This window comes from Peromyscus leucopus, chromosome 7, assembly GCF_004664715.2.
Source record: "Peromyscus leucopus breed LL Stock chromosome 7, UCI_PerLeu_2.1, whole genome shotgun sequence".
Lineage (NCBI taxonomy): Eukaryota > Metazoa > Chordata > Mammalia > Rodentia > Cricetidae > Peromyscus > Peromyscus leucopus.
Genome location: NC_051069.1, coordinates 32,518,375 through 32,537,036, shown reverse-complemented (window position 1 = coordinate 32,537,036; position 18,662 = coordinate 32,518,375). Strand labels below are relative to the sequence as shown.

At 44.9% G+C, this 18,662-nt stretch overlaps 1 protein-coding gene across 3 annotated transcripts in view; it reads right to left on the bottom strand.

Annotated features, from left to right (window-relative positions):
* Positions 1-18,662, bottom strand: part of Jhy (junctional cadherin complex regulator) — a 59,405-nt gene that overhangs the window by 24,261 nt on the left and 16,482 nt on the right. For all 3 annotated transcript variants that reach the window (XM_028866298.2, XM_037207589.1, XM_037207588.1), the window contains exon 3: positions 15,581-16,085. In XM_028866298.2, coding sequence (XP_028722131.1) covers positions 15,581-16,085 — 505 coding nt within the window. The remainder of the gene's footprint in view (positions 1-15,580; positions 16,086-18,662) is intronic.

Sequence of the window (18,662 nt, the reverse complement as noted above, 5' to 3'; positions counted from 1 at the left end):
GGGCTATACAGAAAGGTAGTTGTTAGATGTCCTGCAGAAATCTCCCATCTCATTGTAGAGAGAGAACCTGGAAACAAGCCATTTCAAGCTCCAGGACATCCATGCCGACTCTAATAGACACTCATCCAGTCTGCCTGCAACTCCTGACCGGCCATTTCTGCTAGTCACTCTCTAAACATCTTCCACGGGTTAAAGAGGAGGAAAAAAGGACCTGTTTCATGCATGATGAGCAGAGTGTCCATCACCCAGTAGCCTCCATGTCAGAAATCTCTTACAGGAACAGAAACAGTTTTCTCACACTGTCTATCCGTCTGCTGTTTGGAGTAATACAGATTAAGTGACCCCCCTCTTTTTAGACGGCACATCCATACTGGTACCAACCGACTCGGAAGTCCCTCCTGTACGCTCTTTTTAACGTTTCTGTCTCAGGGTTCCTCACCATTCTGACTGTGACTCGTGGCTCTGGTTGTGCTCCGGTGGCTGCCATCTCCCCCCCCCCCCCCACCTATAAAACGTCGAGTCTCTCCCCTTCTGAGCGGATGCAACCCGTTTTTTAATGTATCTTGAGGGTTTTGCACTTGTCTTGTTAAATTGCCTGTGGTGGGTTGTGGAGTGCGGGGTGGTCACATGCAAGAATAAAGGATCACAGGGAACCGGTCTGACAGGCTGGAGTTCAAATTCTCCCTCTGCTGCTCATGTTTACCAGTGGGGTCTAGTGTTCAATACTAAGAAGGAAATGTATTTGTTGACTATTATGTGCTAAGGAAATATTTGATAATGATGACAATCTCAATCTTTTCCACTCAGTATGTCATCTGTAGCTCAAGAAGGAACAGCGTTTCTTTTAGCTCGAGTATAACCTCATCTGTCCCTAGTAAGTCCATGAAATTATATATATACTCTCTCTCTCTCTCTCTCTCTCTCTCTCTCTCTCTCTCTCTCTCTCTCTCTCGGAAAGGAATGTAGGCAATATGGAAGCTCAAATAATTGAAAATTGATCAGGGACTGGCAAGATGGCTTAGAAGGGATTTTTTTTTCCAAGACAGGGTTTCTCTGTGTAGTTCTGATGCCCGTCCTGGATCTCGATCTGTAGACCAGGCTGGTCTCTAACTTACAGAGATCTGCCTGGCTCTGCCTCCCAAGTGCTGGGATTAAAGGCGTGCACCACCGCTGCACAGTGGGAAAGTACTTTCTAAGCACACCTGTTGTCTGAAGTTTAGAATGCTCAATGAGGGCCAAGAGCCACTTCCCGAATTTATATCAGGGCTCCCCTCTCACAACTGCTCCCAGAAGCACCCTGAATTACAAAATATGAGGTTTCACAACCATCACTGGCATCATTTCAAAAGTTGTGTTGTTCATTCATTCATTTATTCATTCATTGAGACAGAGTCTTGCTATGTCCTAGTCCAGGCTGGCTTTCATCCTGCTGCCTCAGTCTCCTGAGCACTGGGATTCTGGGCATGTGTGTCCATGCCTGACTACTGTATATCTCTTATTACTATGATGTTAAACAGAAACACAACTTGTTTAAAGGAAAATCCAACTCTGTTCTGAATGAGAAACACAGTTCAAGAGAGGGAAAAATTCTAATTAGGCTGACCGAGCAGGCAAGGATGCTCTCTTAATCTCAAAGGGGCCGAAAATGTCTCCTGGAGGGAATAGGAGAGATGGCCAGCAGGATGCAGATTCTCCAGCTTTTGCAAATGCAAGGAGAACTATAGGGTGTGCATTAGATAATGGGGTTTATCATCCGCGACATTAATTTTCCATCGACAGCCATGCTTACATAGTTCTGTCAAAAACTTTACATATTACTGATAGAGCCTTGGTGGCTTCCTCTGCCGGGAGCGGAGGACACACACTGTTTCTTGTGCACACTGTTTTGGTGGAGCTTGGCTGCATCACCCCAGTGAGCTTGCTGGGCAGGTAAAACATACTTCTACATTAGCTCTTTGAAAGTGGAGTGGGACACAACCTCTGCCAGCTATTTTTCCTTTTTCTTTCTTTCTTTTTTTTGTGAGCCATTCTATTAATACCAATCAAATCGAGAAAATGATCAAATGAAATTGCATTTTGAGCATCGTAAGCTGTGTAATGTCTATTCTGTTAAATTGGGGCCTATAATTGCTTCTGTACTGAAAAGATACAACAAAGACAGCAATCATGGCATGTCATTATCCCAGACTAGAAAACCGGCCTTTGCAGGGAGGACTTCAAAGGCTTGTGGTTCTCAAATTGCATTTGGCTGCTATTGTTGGAGCGCAGGCAATCTTGATTAGGTGTTTACACTGAGGTAAGACGCAGAGCAGAGAGTCTGAGTGCCTGGGTCTAGAGCCATTAAAAAATTGTACATTATGTTCCTTGCTTTGAAGTGAGGGTTTGTAGGGAGGAAAGCAACTCAGATTGAGTACAGCTGAGCTAGACTACGCGCTGCTGTTCCTCTCTCAAAGAAACACACCCGGTTCTTAGAGAATCAGGCGGTGCCAGTGCTGCAGAAAAGCAGAGCCCAGGCTTCACCCAGAGCCGTGTGACACAGCAGATCTACATAACGCACACGCTTCGTAAACACGCTCGCATTAGACTGTAATCACTGCGGGCTGTGCCCGTGTTTCCCCTTATATCCTGCCTTTTCGACTGTCTGGGTGTTCTCTTCCACGGCGAGCTTCACATTGGCTGAGAAGGCTTTGTTATGCCCACGCCTAGTGGTAATGCACTGGCAACTAGCCACACGGCCAAATTAAATAAGCCAAAGTGTCAGATTAAATAAATATGTATTGTATGTATGTATGTATGTATGTATGTATGTATGTATGTATGTATGTGTGTGTGTGCATGTATGTCTGCATGCACGCATGTGTGATGTGCATGCCATGGTGCATGTGTGGAGGTCCGAGAACAACTTGAGGACGACATGTAGGCCCTGGGTATCAAATCATGTTGACAGGCTTGGCTGTGGGCAGCTTTGCCTGCTGAGCCATCTTGCCAGCCCTGGGTCAGATTTTTTTTTTTATATGTCTCATCATGGTTCAGATATATCAGCTACTTACACTCCCACTTTGGCACAATCACTGGGTGTGGCGAGGGTTTCTTTGATTTGGCTAATGAGTGCTAGGAAGCATTTATTCCTATTGTATTCCTGGCACATTTTGCCCTGGGCTGTCCCCACAGCCCTCGAAAACAGACTGATTCAGATTCTACTACTGGGAGGCGGCTTCGCTGACACTCAGCCTGGCTGCTTGAATTATCAAGGGGTTTTGTGCTTTCAGCTGTTAGAGACAACACACGAGAAACATTTGGACTCCAGCCTGTCTCCATTCCTATTGAACACCCGAGAACATGTATGCTCAATACGGACTTGATGCTGAGTCCTGTGGACACATATGTACACACACACACACACACACACACACACACACACACACACACACGTCCCTTTTCAGTAGAAGATTCTGGAGCTGTTAAGATTCCCCAAGTGATCATTGCCTCCTACTTAAAAACACTTCCTTACTTTTCTGTTGCCTTTAATTTTTACGAGCAGGCAAGGCCTATACCTGGGGCTCCCAGCCACTTCTTCATCCTGGGATTCTTGCTGTGTTCCTAACACTGATGTTTACATGGACAGTTGCCTCTGGGCCTGTGTGAAGGTTGTTCTCTGCTTAGAAACTACACTTCACGTCATTATCCATATTTACTTATTTTATTGAGGATTGAACCTATGGCCTTTTGCATGCTAGGAAGCTAGATCCTTATCCTTAAAGTTTTTTTTTTTTGTTTTTGTTTTTTTTTTTTTGTTTGTTTGTTTTTGAGACAGAGTCTCATGAAGTTAACCAGTTTAGCTTTGGACTCACCACCCTCTTGCCTCAGCTTCTGGAGTAGCTGGGATTACAGGCCTGGTCCGTCCTATTTAGAGTCTTGGTGCAAATGTAACTTTCTCCATGAAGTCTTCCCTGATTCCCAAAGGAAGCAGCCGTAGACACACTTTGTATTTTCCCGTTCCTAACAAGCACCACCCTGTGGCTTGTGTTTCTTCCTGCTTTGTCTTAGTCAGGGTTGCCATTGCTGTGATGAACACCGTGGCCAAAGGCATCCTGGGGAGGAAGGGGTTCATTTTGTTTACACTTCCAGGTAACACTCCATCGCTTGAGGGAAGTCAGAGCAGGAACTCAAACAGGGCAGGATCCCGGAGGCAGGAGCTGATACAGAGGCCATGATGGGCTGCTGCTTACTGGTTTGCTCCCCATGGCTTGCTCAGCCTGCTTTCTTATAGAACCCAGGACCATTGGTCCAGGGGTCATCCCACTCACAATGGGCTGGGCCCTCCCCCTCAATCATTAAGAAAATGCCCTACAGCTGGATCTTAAGGAGGCATTTTCTCAGTCAAGGTCCCCTTCTTTCAGATGACTCTAGCTTGTGTCGAGTTGACATAAAACTAGTCAGCACAGCCTTCTTTCCTGAAGTTCCATGATGGCAGAACGGAGGGGCTGTGTGCAGGGCTGCTGTGCTGTACGGAACAGAGCACTGTGTGATTGTACCTCCTAGTGGCTCTCAATGTGCCTGGCATACAGATGTTCAACAAATACAGCTAGATGATGAATTCAACCCATGCTGTACCTGAGCTCTCCCATCCCTCAGAATGGATATGATCATCTCTCTGTTTACACGATTCCATAGCCATGGGTTCCGTCAGGGCCCGGGGCATGGCTCAGTTGTAGAGTACTCCCTGGCATGCATTAGGCCCCAAGTCAGTCCCCAGTATTGTGAAGAAAAAACCAAAACCAAACAACAAACCAAACCAAACCAAACCAGTACTGCACCAGTACTGAGCACCAACCCCATCCCCATCACTCCCAGAATAATATGGTGCAACGGCTATCGGCATAACTGTGAGATGTCAGCAGAAGCTAAAGCCGTCTGAGAGTGCACCTGAGGATATGCATGGGGTTCACACAAACATCGCACCATTTAATAAAGGCTCTTGAACTCATCAGACTGCAGTGTCTGAGAAGGGTCCAGCATGGAGATCGATCGATGGGCAGTTAAATCTACTTAATCAGCCAGGCATGTTTGTGGTTTCTATCAAATCCAGGCCCTGAGCAGCCAACACAATGGCGGTGGGAGCCGGGGCCTCATCTTCCATCCTGCTCTTGCTTACTGTGCCCAGGGCCACTGGTCCTTCAGTCCCTCAGCTTCTCATTGTTATCCCCTCTCCTAGGAATCATCTTCCCCAAATATTTGTGTGGTGTGTTTTCTCACGGCCTCCATATCCTCAGAGAGACGCTGCTGTACGACCTGGTTTAAACTGCGATTTCCCTGCAGCGGGACAGAGCTCTTGATATCTGCTCTACTCCATCTCTCCCTTATTCCTATGTAATATGCTTGCTGTCCACCTTCCTATACACACAATAAATCTCTACCTCTTTCTCCTCCTTCCCTCCCTCCCTCCCCCCTTTCTTTCCTCTTTTATCCTTTTCTCACCATAAGAGAACGGTGTAGAATTTTCTACCCATGGCCCTGCGATGGCGGCTCAGAAGTTTTGGACTTGGGGGCATTTCAGATTTGGGGCTCAGGATTTGTGATTCTCAGTCTGTGGACCAGTTTCTAGTAAGTTCTAGCTGTTTACCTGTCTCCTGCCCTCCCCACCCCCATTCCGTAAGATGTCAGGAGGGGGCACACAGACAGTGGCCTGACATGACTACAGATTCATGGCAGCCTGGGTCATTTACTACAAAGGACAAAAATGTCATTCACCTGGCTTCTGACTTTGATTCATATTGCTGCAATATACCCTGTGTAAGACAGCACAGAATTATCCAAAGTGGTGGGTACGTCTTTAAACGCTTAGAGGAGACTGATCCTTAAAAATGATTAATTGTGTTAAATTTCCAGTTTTCAAAAGGGCGTGTATGAGCTACGTGGGACGTTTTCTTCTGCATGGGTCCCTCTTCAGTCACATGGATTTAATCAAGTGTCACTCTGCCGTGCTGAGCAGTGCCCGTCAGAAGGCTGCCTCGGAAATGTCTCATATCGAAAAAACTATAAAGTTCAATTGGAATTCCGTAGTTGTAAGTAAGTGCTCTTGTGTTGGTACAGGACAAAATCAGAAAATCTATCAATCAATCCATGAACAGCCCTGGAGTCCCAGCTGGGTAGAAGAATAATTTCTGCAAGTGTGCTATGGAGCCAGATCTCAGAAGCAGCACTAGACTGGAACATTCTGTAAGAGAGGAGTCCATGTTTCCAACCAAATACAGTTATAAAAAGGTGATTGTGACTTAAAGATAAAACTAAATCTGACAGACAACTCAAAGCTCCTTTTAATTCAAGGCCGTGGAGAAGGAGAGCAAGTCGTGGCTGGGTAGTGGTCTCATCACAAGTAAGCTAAATTCAAACCAGGCATTCAATAATAAATACATCACACAGGCCTATGTGACACTCAGAACTTCCACATAGAGAATGTCACTTGAACATGCCAATGATCCTGAATCTGCAGAAGAAAGCAAACCTTGGTACTTTTGAGACAGAGTCTCATGTAGCCCAGGCTGGACATGAGATCTCAGTGTAGCTGAGGACAGCCTTGAACTCTTGACTGCTTCTGTCTCCCACGTGCTGGAGTGACAAGTGTGCACCCCACGCTGGGTTTATCCAGCACTGGGGGGATCAGAACCTGTGCTTTGTATATTCTAGTAAGCACTCAGCTAACGGAGCTACAGCCCCGTCCCAGAAAGCACACATTTGTAACCTCACTAAACCAGGAAAACAAGGCTCAGCATGCTTTTGTGATTCACCAAAGGCAACAAATGGCTGTAGAAGTAGATGGGCTTAGGCCAGCAGGGTGGCCTAGTGGGCTACAGGTGCTTGCCGCCAAACCGGTGATCTGAGTTCTATTCCCAGAACCCACAGGTAGGAGAGAATTGACTCCCGAAAGTTGCCCTTTGACCTCCGCACCGTATGCTCCATCACGTGCATGCATGCACCTACATATACACACACAAAACCACACAAAATGAAAAAAAAATAAACATGGCAAAAATAAAAGGGCCCCAAGTCACACCTTTTGGCTTCAAATTACATTAACTTGATAGGCACCTAATTCTCTCCTTTCCTCCCCACCTTTCTCCCCAAGTTCGGACAAAAAGAAAGTATTTTAAAATTACATTTCTTCACAGGGTGGCAGTGCACGCCTTTAATGCCAGCACTTGGGAGGCAGAGGCAGGCAGATATGTGAGTTCGAGACCTGCCTAGTCTACAAAGTGAGTTCCAGGACAGCCAGTTTTGTTAACACAGAGAAACCCTGTCAAACAAACAAAACAAAACAAAACAAAACAAAACAAAACAAAACAAAATTACATTTCTTCAGTAAATATTTAGTTATTGCTTTCTGTGTGCCAGGGACCAAGAGACCAAGGGACAGGAGGGGCCAGGTCAGCCAGGGCTTTTCATACCCCTAGAGTCTGAATTTTATCTTCAAGATTATAGTGGCCAGCAGCGGTGATGCGCACCTTAAAGCCCAGCACTTGGGAGGCAGAGGCAGGTGGATCTCTAAATTGGAGGCTAGCCTGGTCTATACAGTGAAATCCCAAACAAAAACAAACAAACAAAAAGATAATAGGGAAATAATCCGAACTGTAGCCAAGCAGACTTCTAGAGAGGTCAGCTTTGAGGAGGGGAAATGTTGAAAGGATTATAACACAAAATTATAATTTAAAATCAAAGCACCAAATATGGTGTACATGACCCAAAGTTATTTGTAAGTTCCTTATCTTAACCCAAAGCTCAGGCATTCAAAGCAGTTATTAAAGGAAGTGCCAGTTAGGTGGGTATAAGATCTCAAGGTTCACAGGCTAGCCAGATGGCTCAGGGGGAAAGGCGCTTGTGGCCAAGCCCGACAACCTGGGTTCTTTTCCTGAGACCCACACGGTAGGAGAGAATCAAGCCCCCCAGGTTGTTCTCTGACCTCCACGTGATGCGGTGACATGACCATGTCTAGTAAACAAACAAATAAATGCAATAGAAATGGAAGAGTTCTGTAATCCACTGCGGAGTCTGATTGGCTGGCGATATTCAGGAGAGAATCAACTAAGTGTGACACACTTAGCCTGAGTATGGGTGTCTTGATCCCACAGGCTGGTTGTCTGGGTAGAATGAGTGGGGGGCATACCCCCTTCCTGGCCAGCAGAAAGTGAGCTTCTGCCACACCCTGCCCACCACGATGGACAGAAACCTCGGTTTCCTATGAACCTTTCTTCCCCGAGCTGAGTTTCTCTCAGGCATTTTGTCACGCCACCACCAACAGCAAAACTTCTGACTCCGACGGATCCCTTTGTAGATGGCGTTTAAGGAGCAACACCATAGACGACGACGTCATGTCATACTCAGGCACACCGGGCATGCCCTGCTGTGTCTTTATGCGAGTCTATCTCCTTACTTCTGGCCACTGTCGCTTGGGATGGGGGAAGACCATTTAGAAGGGCCCATTCCCTAAGTGGTTTCCTTTTTTTTTTGTATGGCGAAAGAAATGTGCACGTGCATGCACGTATCCACATTTGTGCACATGTGAGTGCAGGTCTGAATGTAGAGAGAATAACCTTGGGTGTGTCTTTTCTCAGGCTTTATCCACTTTTTTTTTTTTTTTAAAGACAGGGTCTCTCAATGACCTGGGGGTCACCAATTAAGCTAAGCTGGCTGACCAATGAGCCAAAGGACCTATCTCCCCCTTTCCAGCACACACTATCATGACCAGTACACCCCTCCTCCCCCTACACACAGGGGTTCTGGGGATCAAACTCGGCTCCTTGTGCTTGCTGTCTGAACCATCTCCCCAGCTCTAATAGCTCCCCGTTATTGCTGGTCTGTCGTATATCAAGAGCTTTGTATAAAGCGTTCAAATAGTATTCCAACCCGGAACTTGACCCCATGTGTAAACAAGATAAGGTTTCCAGGACCCACTTGTTCAAACACATGGCAAGCACTGTGCTTAGATTCAGGATTCTCTGACTTTCTAACCAGTATTTAATTTCTCTTTCTTCCTCTAGATCATCTTTTTTCTCATGTGAGGATCCTACTACCAAGGCAGGACTAGTCAACACTCTTTCCGGATTTCCCTTCTGTTTGTCTTTCATCCCTTCGGGGCTCAGCTCGAATGATGCCTCCACAGTAAATACAGCTTGTTTGGTTTTCTGGGAGATGTTACCCGGGTTTTGTCTGCCACACGGATGGAAAGCAGGCCCCTGGACAGGCGGGGGCTCTCCATGCCTTATTTTCTGCTGCTTCCCTCGTACAGAGAGAGAACCTAGGGCACAGCTGATGCTCAGTAAACACTCGCTGACTGCTTGGCCCGAGGTTGGTCCCCAGATCTGGGCAGTGGCTTCTGTTGATGGCTTTACATGGTTCTGATGACTGCAGACAATTGAATAACCCTTCTGTATTTACAATTGTAAAATACCTGTAATTTCTTTTCAAGATATTAATAGGAAAGGGCCAAATCACACTGATAAGGCACTTACAGCTCTTCTGAACTCAGGCTAGACCTCATCTTCATCTTCAAAGTCTGTTGAAATCAAGATAGAAGGGCAGTTCATTTCAGAACACCATTTCCTTTAATGGTAGGTCATAAATTTGACTCAGATGCTAATGAGCTGAATAAGAGCCAGTGGTCACCAGCAGAGCACGGCCAGATGGTGATGCTCAGGTGCCCTCTAGTGTGTGCTGCTTTTCCTGTCAGTTCCTGGCATCACACATCTTGTGCTTGAGTCCTTGTTGAAAGGGTGTGCACATGCCTTTAATCCCAACACTCATCTGGGGATCTCCGAGTTCGAGGCCAGTCTGGTCTATAGGTGGAGTTCCAGAACAGCCAGGGCTGCAATATAGAGAAACCCTGTCTCAAAAAACCAAAAAGAAAGGAAGGAAGGAAAGAGTGTGGTAATGTGTAATCAACAATTCTACGGGAAAACTGAAGTTATAAAAAAGGAAGGAAGGAAGAAAGAAAGGAAGGAAGGAAGGAAGAAAGAAAGAAGGAAGGAAGGAAGAAAAAGAAAGAAAGAAAGAAAGAAAGAAAGAAAGAAAGAAAGAAAGAAAGAAAGAAAGAAAGAAAAGAAAGAAAAGAAAACAACTTAGGTGACTGTATGCAGCTGCAAGGAGAGAACTTAATCAGGGTAATTACGAAGTTGATATTGTAAATGACCCTTACCCCACAACCCCTTTTCTGGGATAGGATCATATACATCCCGGGTTGGCATCCAGTTGCTATGTAGCTAACAATGACCTTGAACTTCTGATACTCCCGCCTCCACCTTCCATGTGCTAGGATGATGAGCGTGTGCGACCATGCCTGGTCAACATGGTGCCAGGGTTTTGTGCATGCTAGGCAAGCACTTTATCAACCGATCCACTGCCCTGGCCTACCCTGATCCATATTTGTTGATATTTTTCCCATTTAGTTTTTTTTTAAAGTTGGAACAATTACGTTATATTAAGTATGGTTCAAAAACAATAGACACAGCCAGGTGTGGTGGCCAGTGACTTTAACTCTAGTCCTCCAGAGGCCAAGACAGGCAGATCTATATGAGTTCCAGGCCAGCTAGGGCTATGGTGAGAGACCTTGTCTCAAAACAGACAGCATGAGAAAGAGAAAGAAAGAAAAGCCCACAGGCACAAGAGGGCACAAGGTAGACATCTATGCCCACGCCCCACTCTTTTCTAGCAACCACTTATGCAGGCTTCCACAGTGTCTCACTATATAGCCTTGTCTAGACCTAAAACTTGCAGTCTTCCTGCCTCAACTTTCCCATGTGCAAAGAGTACAGGTGTGTGCAACACACCAACTTGATACGTATTTTTATTCCTCTTTTTTTGTTTTTTTACTATCTCTGCATGTTTCACTCCTTGAATTTCTCTTACTGATAACTCCTCTTAAACTGACCAAAGCAGTTCAGAGTGAGTCTTTGTTTCTTAAACCATCACAGTGTGCTCTACCGTGCAGATCTACCATAACTTCCTTAACTCTCCCCTCCAAAATGATGGCTGTTCGGGTGCCTTCTGATCTTTTGATGTCACAAACAAGGCTGAAATGAATCATCGCGCACGCAGTTGCTTTTTCAAGACAGCACACATCTATCTAGGACAAATTCCCAGGAGTGGAGCATGTGGGGCCAAATAAAAATACTAATTACAAAATTATATGCAGCACTTACTGTGACTCAGGCTGTCATCTAAGCCTGCTCCGTACACCATTTGATAGTCTTAACAACCCTACGAGGAAAATGCTGTTATTATCTCCTCCATAGACCAGAAAGCTGTGTGGCACAAAGAGGTTTAATAGCTCGCACAAGGTCACACAGCTAGCACAGGGCAGAGCCAAGCAACCGTGGCTGCGTTTAGACATTATGTTCTGGTTTCTCGGGCAGGGTAATTGTATTTTACAGAGACATAAATTGGCCTTTATTCTGGTTATGCTGATTTCTTCTCTTGCTGGCATTACTGTACATTTTCATCAACAGGTGAAAATACGTATTAATTATAGGTGGAAATGAATCTCAATGTAGTATTAATTTGCTCTTCTCTTATAGAGACAGATCTGAGCATGTTCACAAGTGCTCAGGAGCCACGGTGTGTTAACGTCTCTGGGACTTGCCCATCCTGAAGCTTTTTGATACCTTCCTCCAGTGATCTCAGCCTCCCTCTTATTGACAAGGAGGAGGATGTCTTTACCTATTAGATACAGAGTTTTACCTGTGGTAGGAATCAGGGATACTTTCTCCTAGTTCGTTTCTCATATTTTCACATTGTTTATAGTTTTCTCTGATAGATGTTTTTAATACATACACAGCCAAATTACTAATCTCTTAGGTAATCTAGATTTTTAAATATTTCGGAGTCTTAAGAGGATCTGACTATGTTTTTTTTCTAATTTTAATAATTAGAAAAATTATTAATTTTTAATTTTAATAATTAAACATTTGACCTATTTAGAGTTTATTTTGTATGATGGGTGTTATTAATCCAGTTTACTGTTTCCCTTGAGCTGGCCCAGGCTGCTCTTTTGAACAGTGCAGCATTTCTTATTGTACCACACAATACATCACATACAATTAGGTTCTATTTCTAGACTTCTCATTCTATTGTGTTCAGTTTTTCTGTCTATATATGTATTAAATATTGTCCTATTACTTGAAGCCTTGAAATATAACATCCAGCAGGGCTTCACCGTTCATTGCTTATGTGTGTGTTGTGCAGGTGGGGGTGTGTACCAGAACATAACTGAAGTGTGTCAGAGGCCTTGAACCAGACCAGCGACTCACTGCAATGAACACTTACAAGTAAAGATGTATGGACCAAAGGGTATGCTGTGTGACTCCTGGGTCACACTACAGCTTCCATGCCTAGATTTTTCTTATTTGTTTTTTGTTTGTTTGTTTATTTGGTTGGTTGGTTGAATTTTCTTTTGTTTGCTTGTTTGACTTTTAAATTTTGTTTTTTGTGGGAGAGGTTGCAAGGGCAGAGGGTGGAGCGAGGGGATGGGGAGATGAATGGGATTGGGGTTCATGATATGAAATTCACAAAGAATCAATAAAAAGTAAAAAAGAAAAGTGGTTTTCTGTGCTATTCTCCTTGTGATTGCCTTGAGACGGGGTCTCTCCTTGAACTAGAGCTTGCTGTCTTCTCTAAGCTGGTCGGCCTTCAGTGAGCTCTTGGGACCTGTCTGTTCTTACTGTTCCGCATGCTGGGGTCACAGGAGCAAATAGCCATGCCAGGCTTTTTATAGGTGTCTTGGGGATTTGAACTCAGGTCCTCAAGCTTGCAAGGCATATACTCTTACCACTGAGCCATTTCCCTCTTTCCAGACCCAGCATTAACTCTTATTTTCCATAGCTTTCTTTATTATGATCACTTATTATAAACTTAGTAATCAGGTTTTTTTTTTTTTTTGAGACAGGTTTTCTCTGTGTAACTTTGGTGCCTACCCTGGATCTCGCTCTGTAGACCAGGCTGACCTCAAATTCACAGAGATCCGCCTGACTCTACCTCCCAGTGCTGGGACTAAAGGCGTGAGCCACCGTCGCCTGGCAGTAATTAGCTTTTTAACTTTTATTAAAAATACAACCACCCAAACAAGCAGGATCAGAAGTTCAAGGCCATCTTCAGCTACCTGGAGTTCAGGACAGCATGGGCTATACTACACTGTGTCTCAAAAACCAAAACTAGACAAAAAAAAAAAAAAAAAAAAGAACAAAGAAAGAAAATCAACCATGTATCAGTGGAAGAAACTGTCACATGCTTATATGTAACAGTTAGAAAGAACACACAAATTTCTATATTACTGAATATATTCAATAAAACAAATGACAGATATCATCATGACACTGCTATATTAAACACCTCTCTACCCTTTTAAAAAGAATAAGAAGGAAAACATCCATCTTGGATTTTTTTAGCATTAAGATATTTGAACCCATAGCATGGATGGACAAACAACATCTCCTTCAAACAGCAAGTCAAGAGCTCAGAGACAGAAAATCTATGAATTCAAGGTTTCCTCTGTGACAAAGCAAAAAGAAAGACCAGGCTATGAGAACGCCGACCGCCAAACCCTGTGATTGATTGCCACGATAACTTGTAACCACTACCGAAATTAGCAGCTAAGGAGTCAGCCACAAAGTTCATGGTAAATCTGTTTTCCTCTTGTATTGGGAGTAGAATTCTTTCTTTTGGCCTCGCCATTGCCTGTTCCAGGACGAGCTTGTCTAGGAACCCTTTAGAACGTAGCGGAAAGAGCTGGATGCAGTCCTAGTGCTCAAGAGGCTGAGGCAGGATGAGTGCCGTGAGGCGGAGATGGCCTCCAATTTGAGGCCAGCCAGGAGCAGCCTGAGCTACAGAGCAAGACCCCGACTCAAAACAGAAAACAATCCGGCAATGACAAGTATTATCCGAGGCTGGGAGAGATGACCAGCACTAGACATTTTCATTCTTGAATTCATTTGGATGTTTAAGTCAGCAGTCAAGTGAAACTTGAAATTTCACTTAAGTTTCATGAAACAAAAAGTATGTTTATATTTCAAACAGTCAAAAAATGTTGAGTTAAATGTTCTGTACCCATTCCTGTGTTTTATTGCTCGTTACAAAGGTAAAGATGTCAATACCTAATCCTTGAAAGGGACTCCACCTTCATAGGTGATGAATTCCAAGCTGTTCTCCATTAGGGGCATTGAATTGCTGATGAGCCAAGCTCTTTACTTGAGTCTACAGGATCTACATTCACTAGGAGGTGAGCTGAAGGGGTTCTTATTTGTGTCCAGGAAATAAAGCTATTTTGTAATGGTATTTTTCTTCTTCTTGTGTATGTGAATGTGTATGTGCATATGTATATGTGGTGTGTGAAGGTGTTTGTGTGAGTGTGTGTTTCAGACAAGGTCTTGTTACATAGTCCAGGCTAGCCTCATACTTGTCATCCTCCAGCCTCAGGGTTTTGAGTGATGAGACTACAGGTGTGCCTGGCTACCCACAGGCCCATCATTCGGAAAATAACTTCTCCTCAAAATGACCAGATGAGGGAAAGAGGGCATTCATCGTCTTTCTCATTTTACATATGCAGAGTCCAAGCCACAGTCATTTCATACTGCTTGTACAGGACAGTGGGGGGGGGGGCAGTGCAGTGATTATCAATGGGAACGGGTAAGATAAAGAGTCATTTAAATAAATAAAAAGAAAAATCTTCCATGCTGTGCTCTGCTTCACAACCTCCCCACCCCCAATGCAACCCTTGCTCAGGACCCAGCACCCAGCACCCAGCACCTACATGGAATCTGGGTGCAGAATCATTTCTTATGTGAGCTGTGGTTCTTGGGGTGAATGCGCCTCGTTACTACTTCCAATGTGCTGGGTCACTTTGCAAGGTTGCAACCAATGTTAAGGTGAGAACAAAGACAGGCAACGCAGGGAATTAAAAGCTCAGCCCTGCATTCCATCTATTGGAACACACAGAAGGAATACATTCCAAGGCACACACGTGGGGTACAGACATACATGCAGGCAAATCACAAGTACACATAAAATAAACATTTAGAAACTTTCATGGGTCTTTGAATGGAGACATTTTAGAGAGAGCAATTGATGGTAGCAGTTACAGCCCTGTAAACCACAGGCGTGTTTTAGTTTGCCCTTAAGGACTTAGAGGGTCCTAAGGTTCATTCTATAAGGAGCCTCTGGGCTAGCAAGGTGGCGCAGCTGGTAAAGGCACTTACCACCAAGCCTGGTGATCTGAGGTGGATCCTCAGGATCCGCAAGGAGAAAAGAAGTGATTCCCACAAGCTGACCTCACTTACAACCACATACATACATATGTACACCCACACCCATACACCACACACACACACACACACACACACACACACACACACACACACACAGGGGGAAGTGGAGGCAGCAGCAGAGGACAGTATGCACTAGTACGGAAGCATTGGCTCTACCCAGGCAAGTGGTTACTATGGCATCATCACCCAGAAGGAAGAGACGTCCAAGCCATTTCAGACAAAGGCAAATCCCAGGGCAACTCAGAAGGGACGCTCAAGTGGCGGCTACGCACCTGTTCGAGGCGAGTCTCTCCTCTTTTTTTATTGTGAAGTTGAAGGTAAGAGTCTGTTTTAGGAGTAGGCAATCCCAGAGTCAGCTTGTTTTTTTCCACAAAATACTGTTTGGACTTCCTTCTCCGGGGCCCCCGCGATCCTGGCAGGAACACTTCGTTGTGTGAACTTGAGCTCTTCAGGTACTGAGAGAGGTCGCTGGACTTCTCCCCCTGGTCACTGTCGCTTAGTTCTGAAAAGGACTCGTTTTGACGGGTGCCACGCTCATAGTTTGGGCTTAGGAACTCACTTCCGAGCAAGGAGGCTTCACTCTGAGGACTCCTCTTCTCTTGGCCTTTCCCTGCTGAGAGTCCCATGGACGGCTCTCTGGAAGGGTAGAGTGGAGCCAGAGGCAGGCTTTCTGAAGAGCTATTGGCAGACCCAGGCAATGGCGGCTCCTCCTCCTTCTTATTCTTCCAGTTGGGATCATATCGGAGGTCTGAATATTTGTCTTCTACATGATGATGGCTGTCCAAAGCAGAAAAGAAATGAGAAGTCCTGAATTAAGGTAAATCCCCAGGGGTTCCCCCTAAAGGGACAGTCCCCAACTGAGACAGACCCACTAAAAAGTTCACACACACAAAAATAATAGTAAAATAAACTCTATTCTATTCACTTCATCATTTTATTCAAACTCAATCTCCGATTCTGTCCGCTGATTTCCTTTTCACTATCTAGATGGTGGAGGTGCATCGAAGACTCAGATTAGAACCACAGAGAAGGTCTAACTCCCCAAGTTCACGGAAATCTGTAGTAAAAATGGACACTGACTACATTCTAAAAGCCAGAAAACCGACGAAATTGAAACGTCCGCAGCGTTAAACCAGCATGTCTCTATGGTTCCAAGAGTCCTATTACTTAACGCATACCAACGAGGATCTGGTGTGACTCCTGCTGAAGATAAAAGTACAGTTCACACAGGCCGGCGAGGCTCGTAGCTCAGTTGACAGAGTGCTGCCGAATGTTCTAGCCCCAGCAGTAGGCATGGTGGCACACCCTTGGGTCCCAGCACTAGGGAGGTGGTGGGCGACTCGGAAGTTCAAGGTCGTCCTTGACTAAAAGGCGCATTGAAGGTCAACCCTGGCTACATGAAACCCTGTCTCAAAAAGGAAGGAAGAGAGAGGGGCCAGGGGGAGGAAAAGGAAGAAGGGGGAAATGTAGCAATTCATGCCTTAGCTGGTTGTAGGCATATTTGGTTATTTCTTTCTAGGAAAGGAAGTACCTAATGTTGCCTTGAATGTCTCCTCTTGGGATGAAAGCCAGGTTTTTTAATCCCAATCGAATATCTACACAGGCTCATCTTTCTTTTCAAGAATTTTGATTTTCCCTTCCTCTTACCCATAGAGTTTTATCAAATGTTCCACAGAAAACCCCACAAGGCTTAGACTCAGACTGTGGCTCACGGTGTCTTGGTTGTCAGGGCCATGCTCAGGAGCCTCAGGGAACAGGTCAGCATGAGCCTCAAGTTCTAGGACAGTCTCAATTAAGGTTAAGCACATGGTCCTGTCTGAGGGAAGTTAACTAGACCCCAAATAAAGCCCTCCCTCCTGCCCGAGACAGTCTCAATTTGTAAAGTAGCCCTCTAGTCTTAACCGAAAAAGAAAAAAAAAATGAAGAAAGCTGGTAATATGGCATATTTAATGGCCTCTTTGATCTTCAGAAGCTAAATGGGAGAGATTTTTTTCCTTGCTGAGGACAGTGGATGCAATCCTCTAATCAAAAAGAAAATGTAAATCACCCAGCTTTTTATGCTATTTGATATTCCCGTTTACAGAGGACATAATTTTATGCTGGGTAAACAAACTAATGGTCTCTAAAATGCTAATTTACCCATCTTCATGTGGACCTAGATTTCTTTGATTCAATGTAAAGCAAAAACTGGACAAGAAGCCGACACTCGCCGGCTTTACTAAAATGTCACTGCGAGTTTTCCAGCTGTCCTAAGAAGGTGGAAAACCTCGGGATGCAGGCAGCTTTTCCTTTCCCTAGATGGGCTCCTCCTCAGCCAAACTCCAGAGGGAGAACGATCCATCTGTCAGGAAATGAGACTTCACTGTTTCTCCCTCAACGACACCACAGGATGGCTGGTCTTCAGGGCCGTGATGGGTAGGTGCCTCCTCCTGTGGGTTGTCTGTCCTACAAACTTCCGTATTGGACACCGTGCCTTTCACCTTTCATATTCAAGGTAGTTTGTCTCAAACGGGGCTGTGGAATTTCTTCCACTTCTCACAGCTGACTAAAGTTCAGCCGGAAGCTGTGTATCTTACAGTGCTCTGTGCTCCACCCATGCGCTCATTCACTTTTCACTCTGATGCTAGTCTCGCCTAACTCAGGTCCTGGGCAGCAGGGACTTCGGTGTGCCTTCCTGCCCAAATCTCTGCCTTAGTACAGGGTAGTGCTCTAGGGCATACAAGTTAAATGCTTCTAGAATAACTGGATGATCTCCATAAATATTCCAACACAATTACAGCAGTTGATATTTATTTTAAAAAGTAGCAACATAATTAAAATCTGAACATGAAGACGCTTCTTTCACTGGGACAAATTAGTGGATGATTTTAGGGTTTATCTTCTACTAAGTGACCTAAGGTTCAACTGCAGTTGTTTACATGGAGAAGAAAGCTCAATTATTATCTTCAAGCAAATCCAACTTCAAACAAACAAACAAAAGCTGTATTCCCGTATCCCTGGTTTACTGGAAGGAAAAACTCAGCTCTATTTTTTTATTCACTAGTTCACTCTCTGGTTTGACAAGTGTTTCCTGAGCACTTTCTCAGCTGGGGAGATACACTGGTTAGGTAGCACAGTCTTGAGGAAACAAAGAAACCCAACAACTAACACTTCAGAGGGATGCCTGCTCTGGGGGGACCACAGGGCCACCTGGATTCAGGAGGGAACTTGCTTGTTTCTCAGGAGGTTGGGGAGAGCTTTGGGTAGGAAGTCATGGCCTCAACCTAAGGCCGAGGAAATGTGCACCAGGCTGAGAGAACAGCAGGACAGAGGAGGGGAGGGGAGAGGAGCCTTGCTTCTCAAGAGCAGATGCTT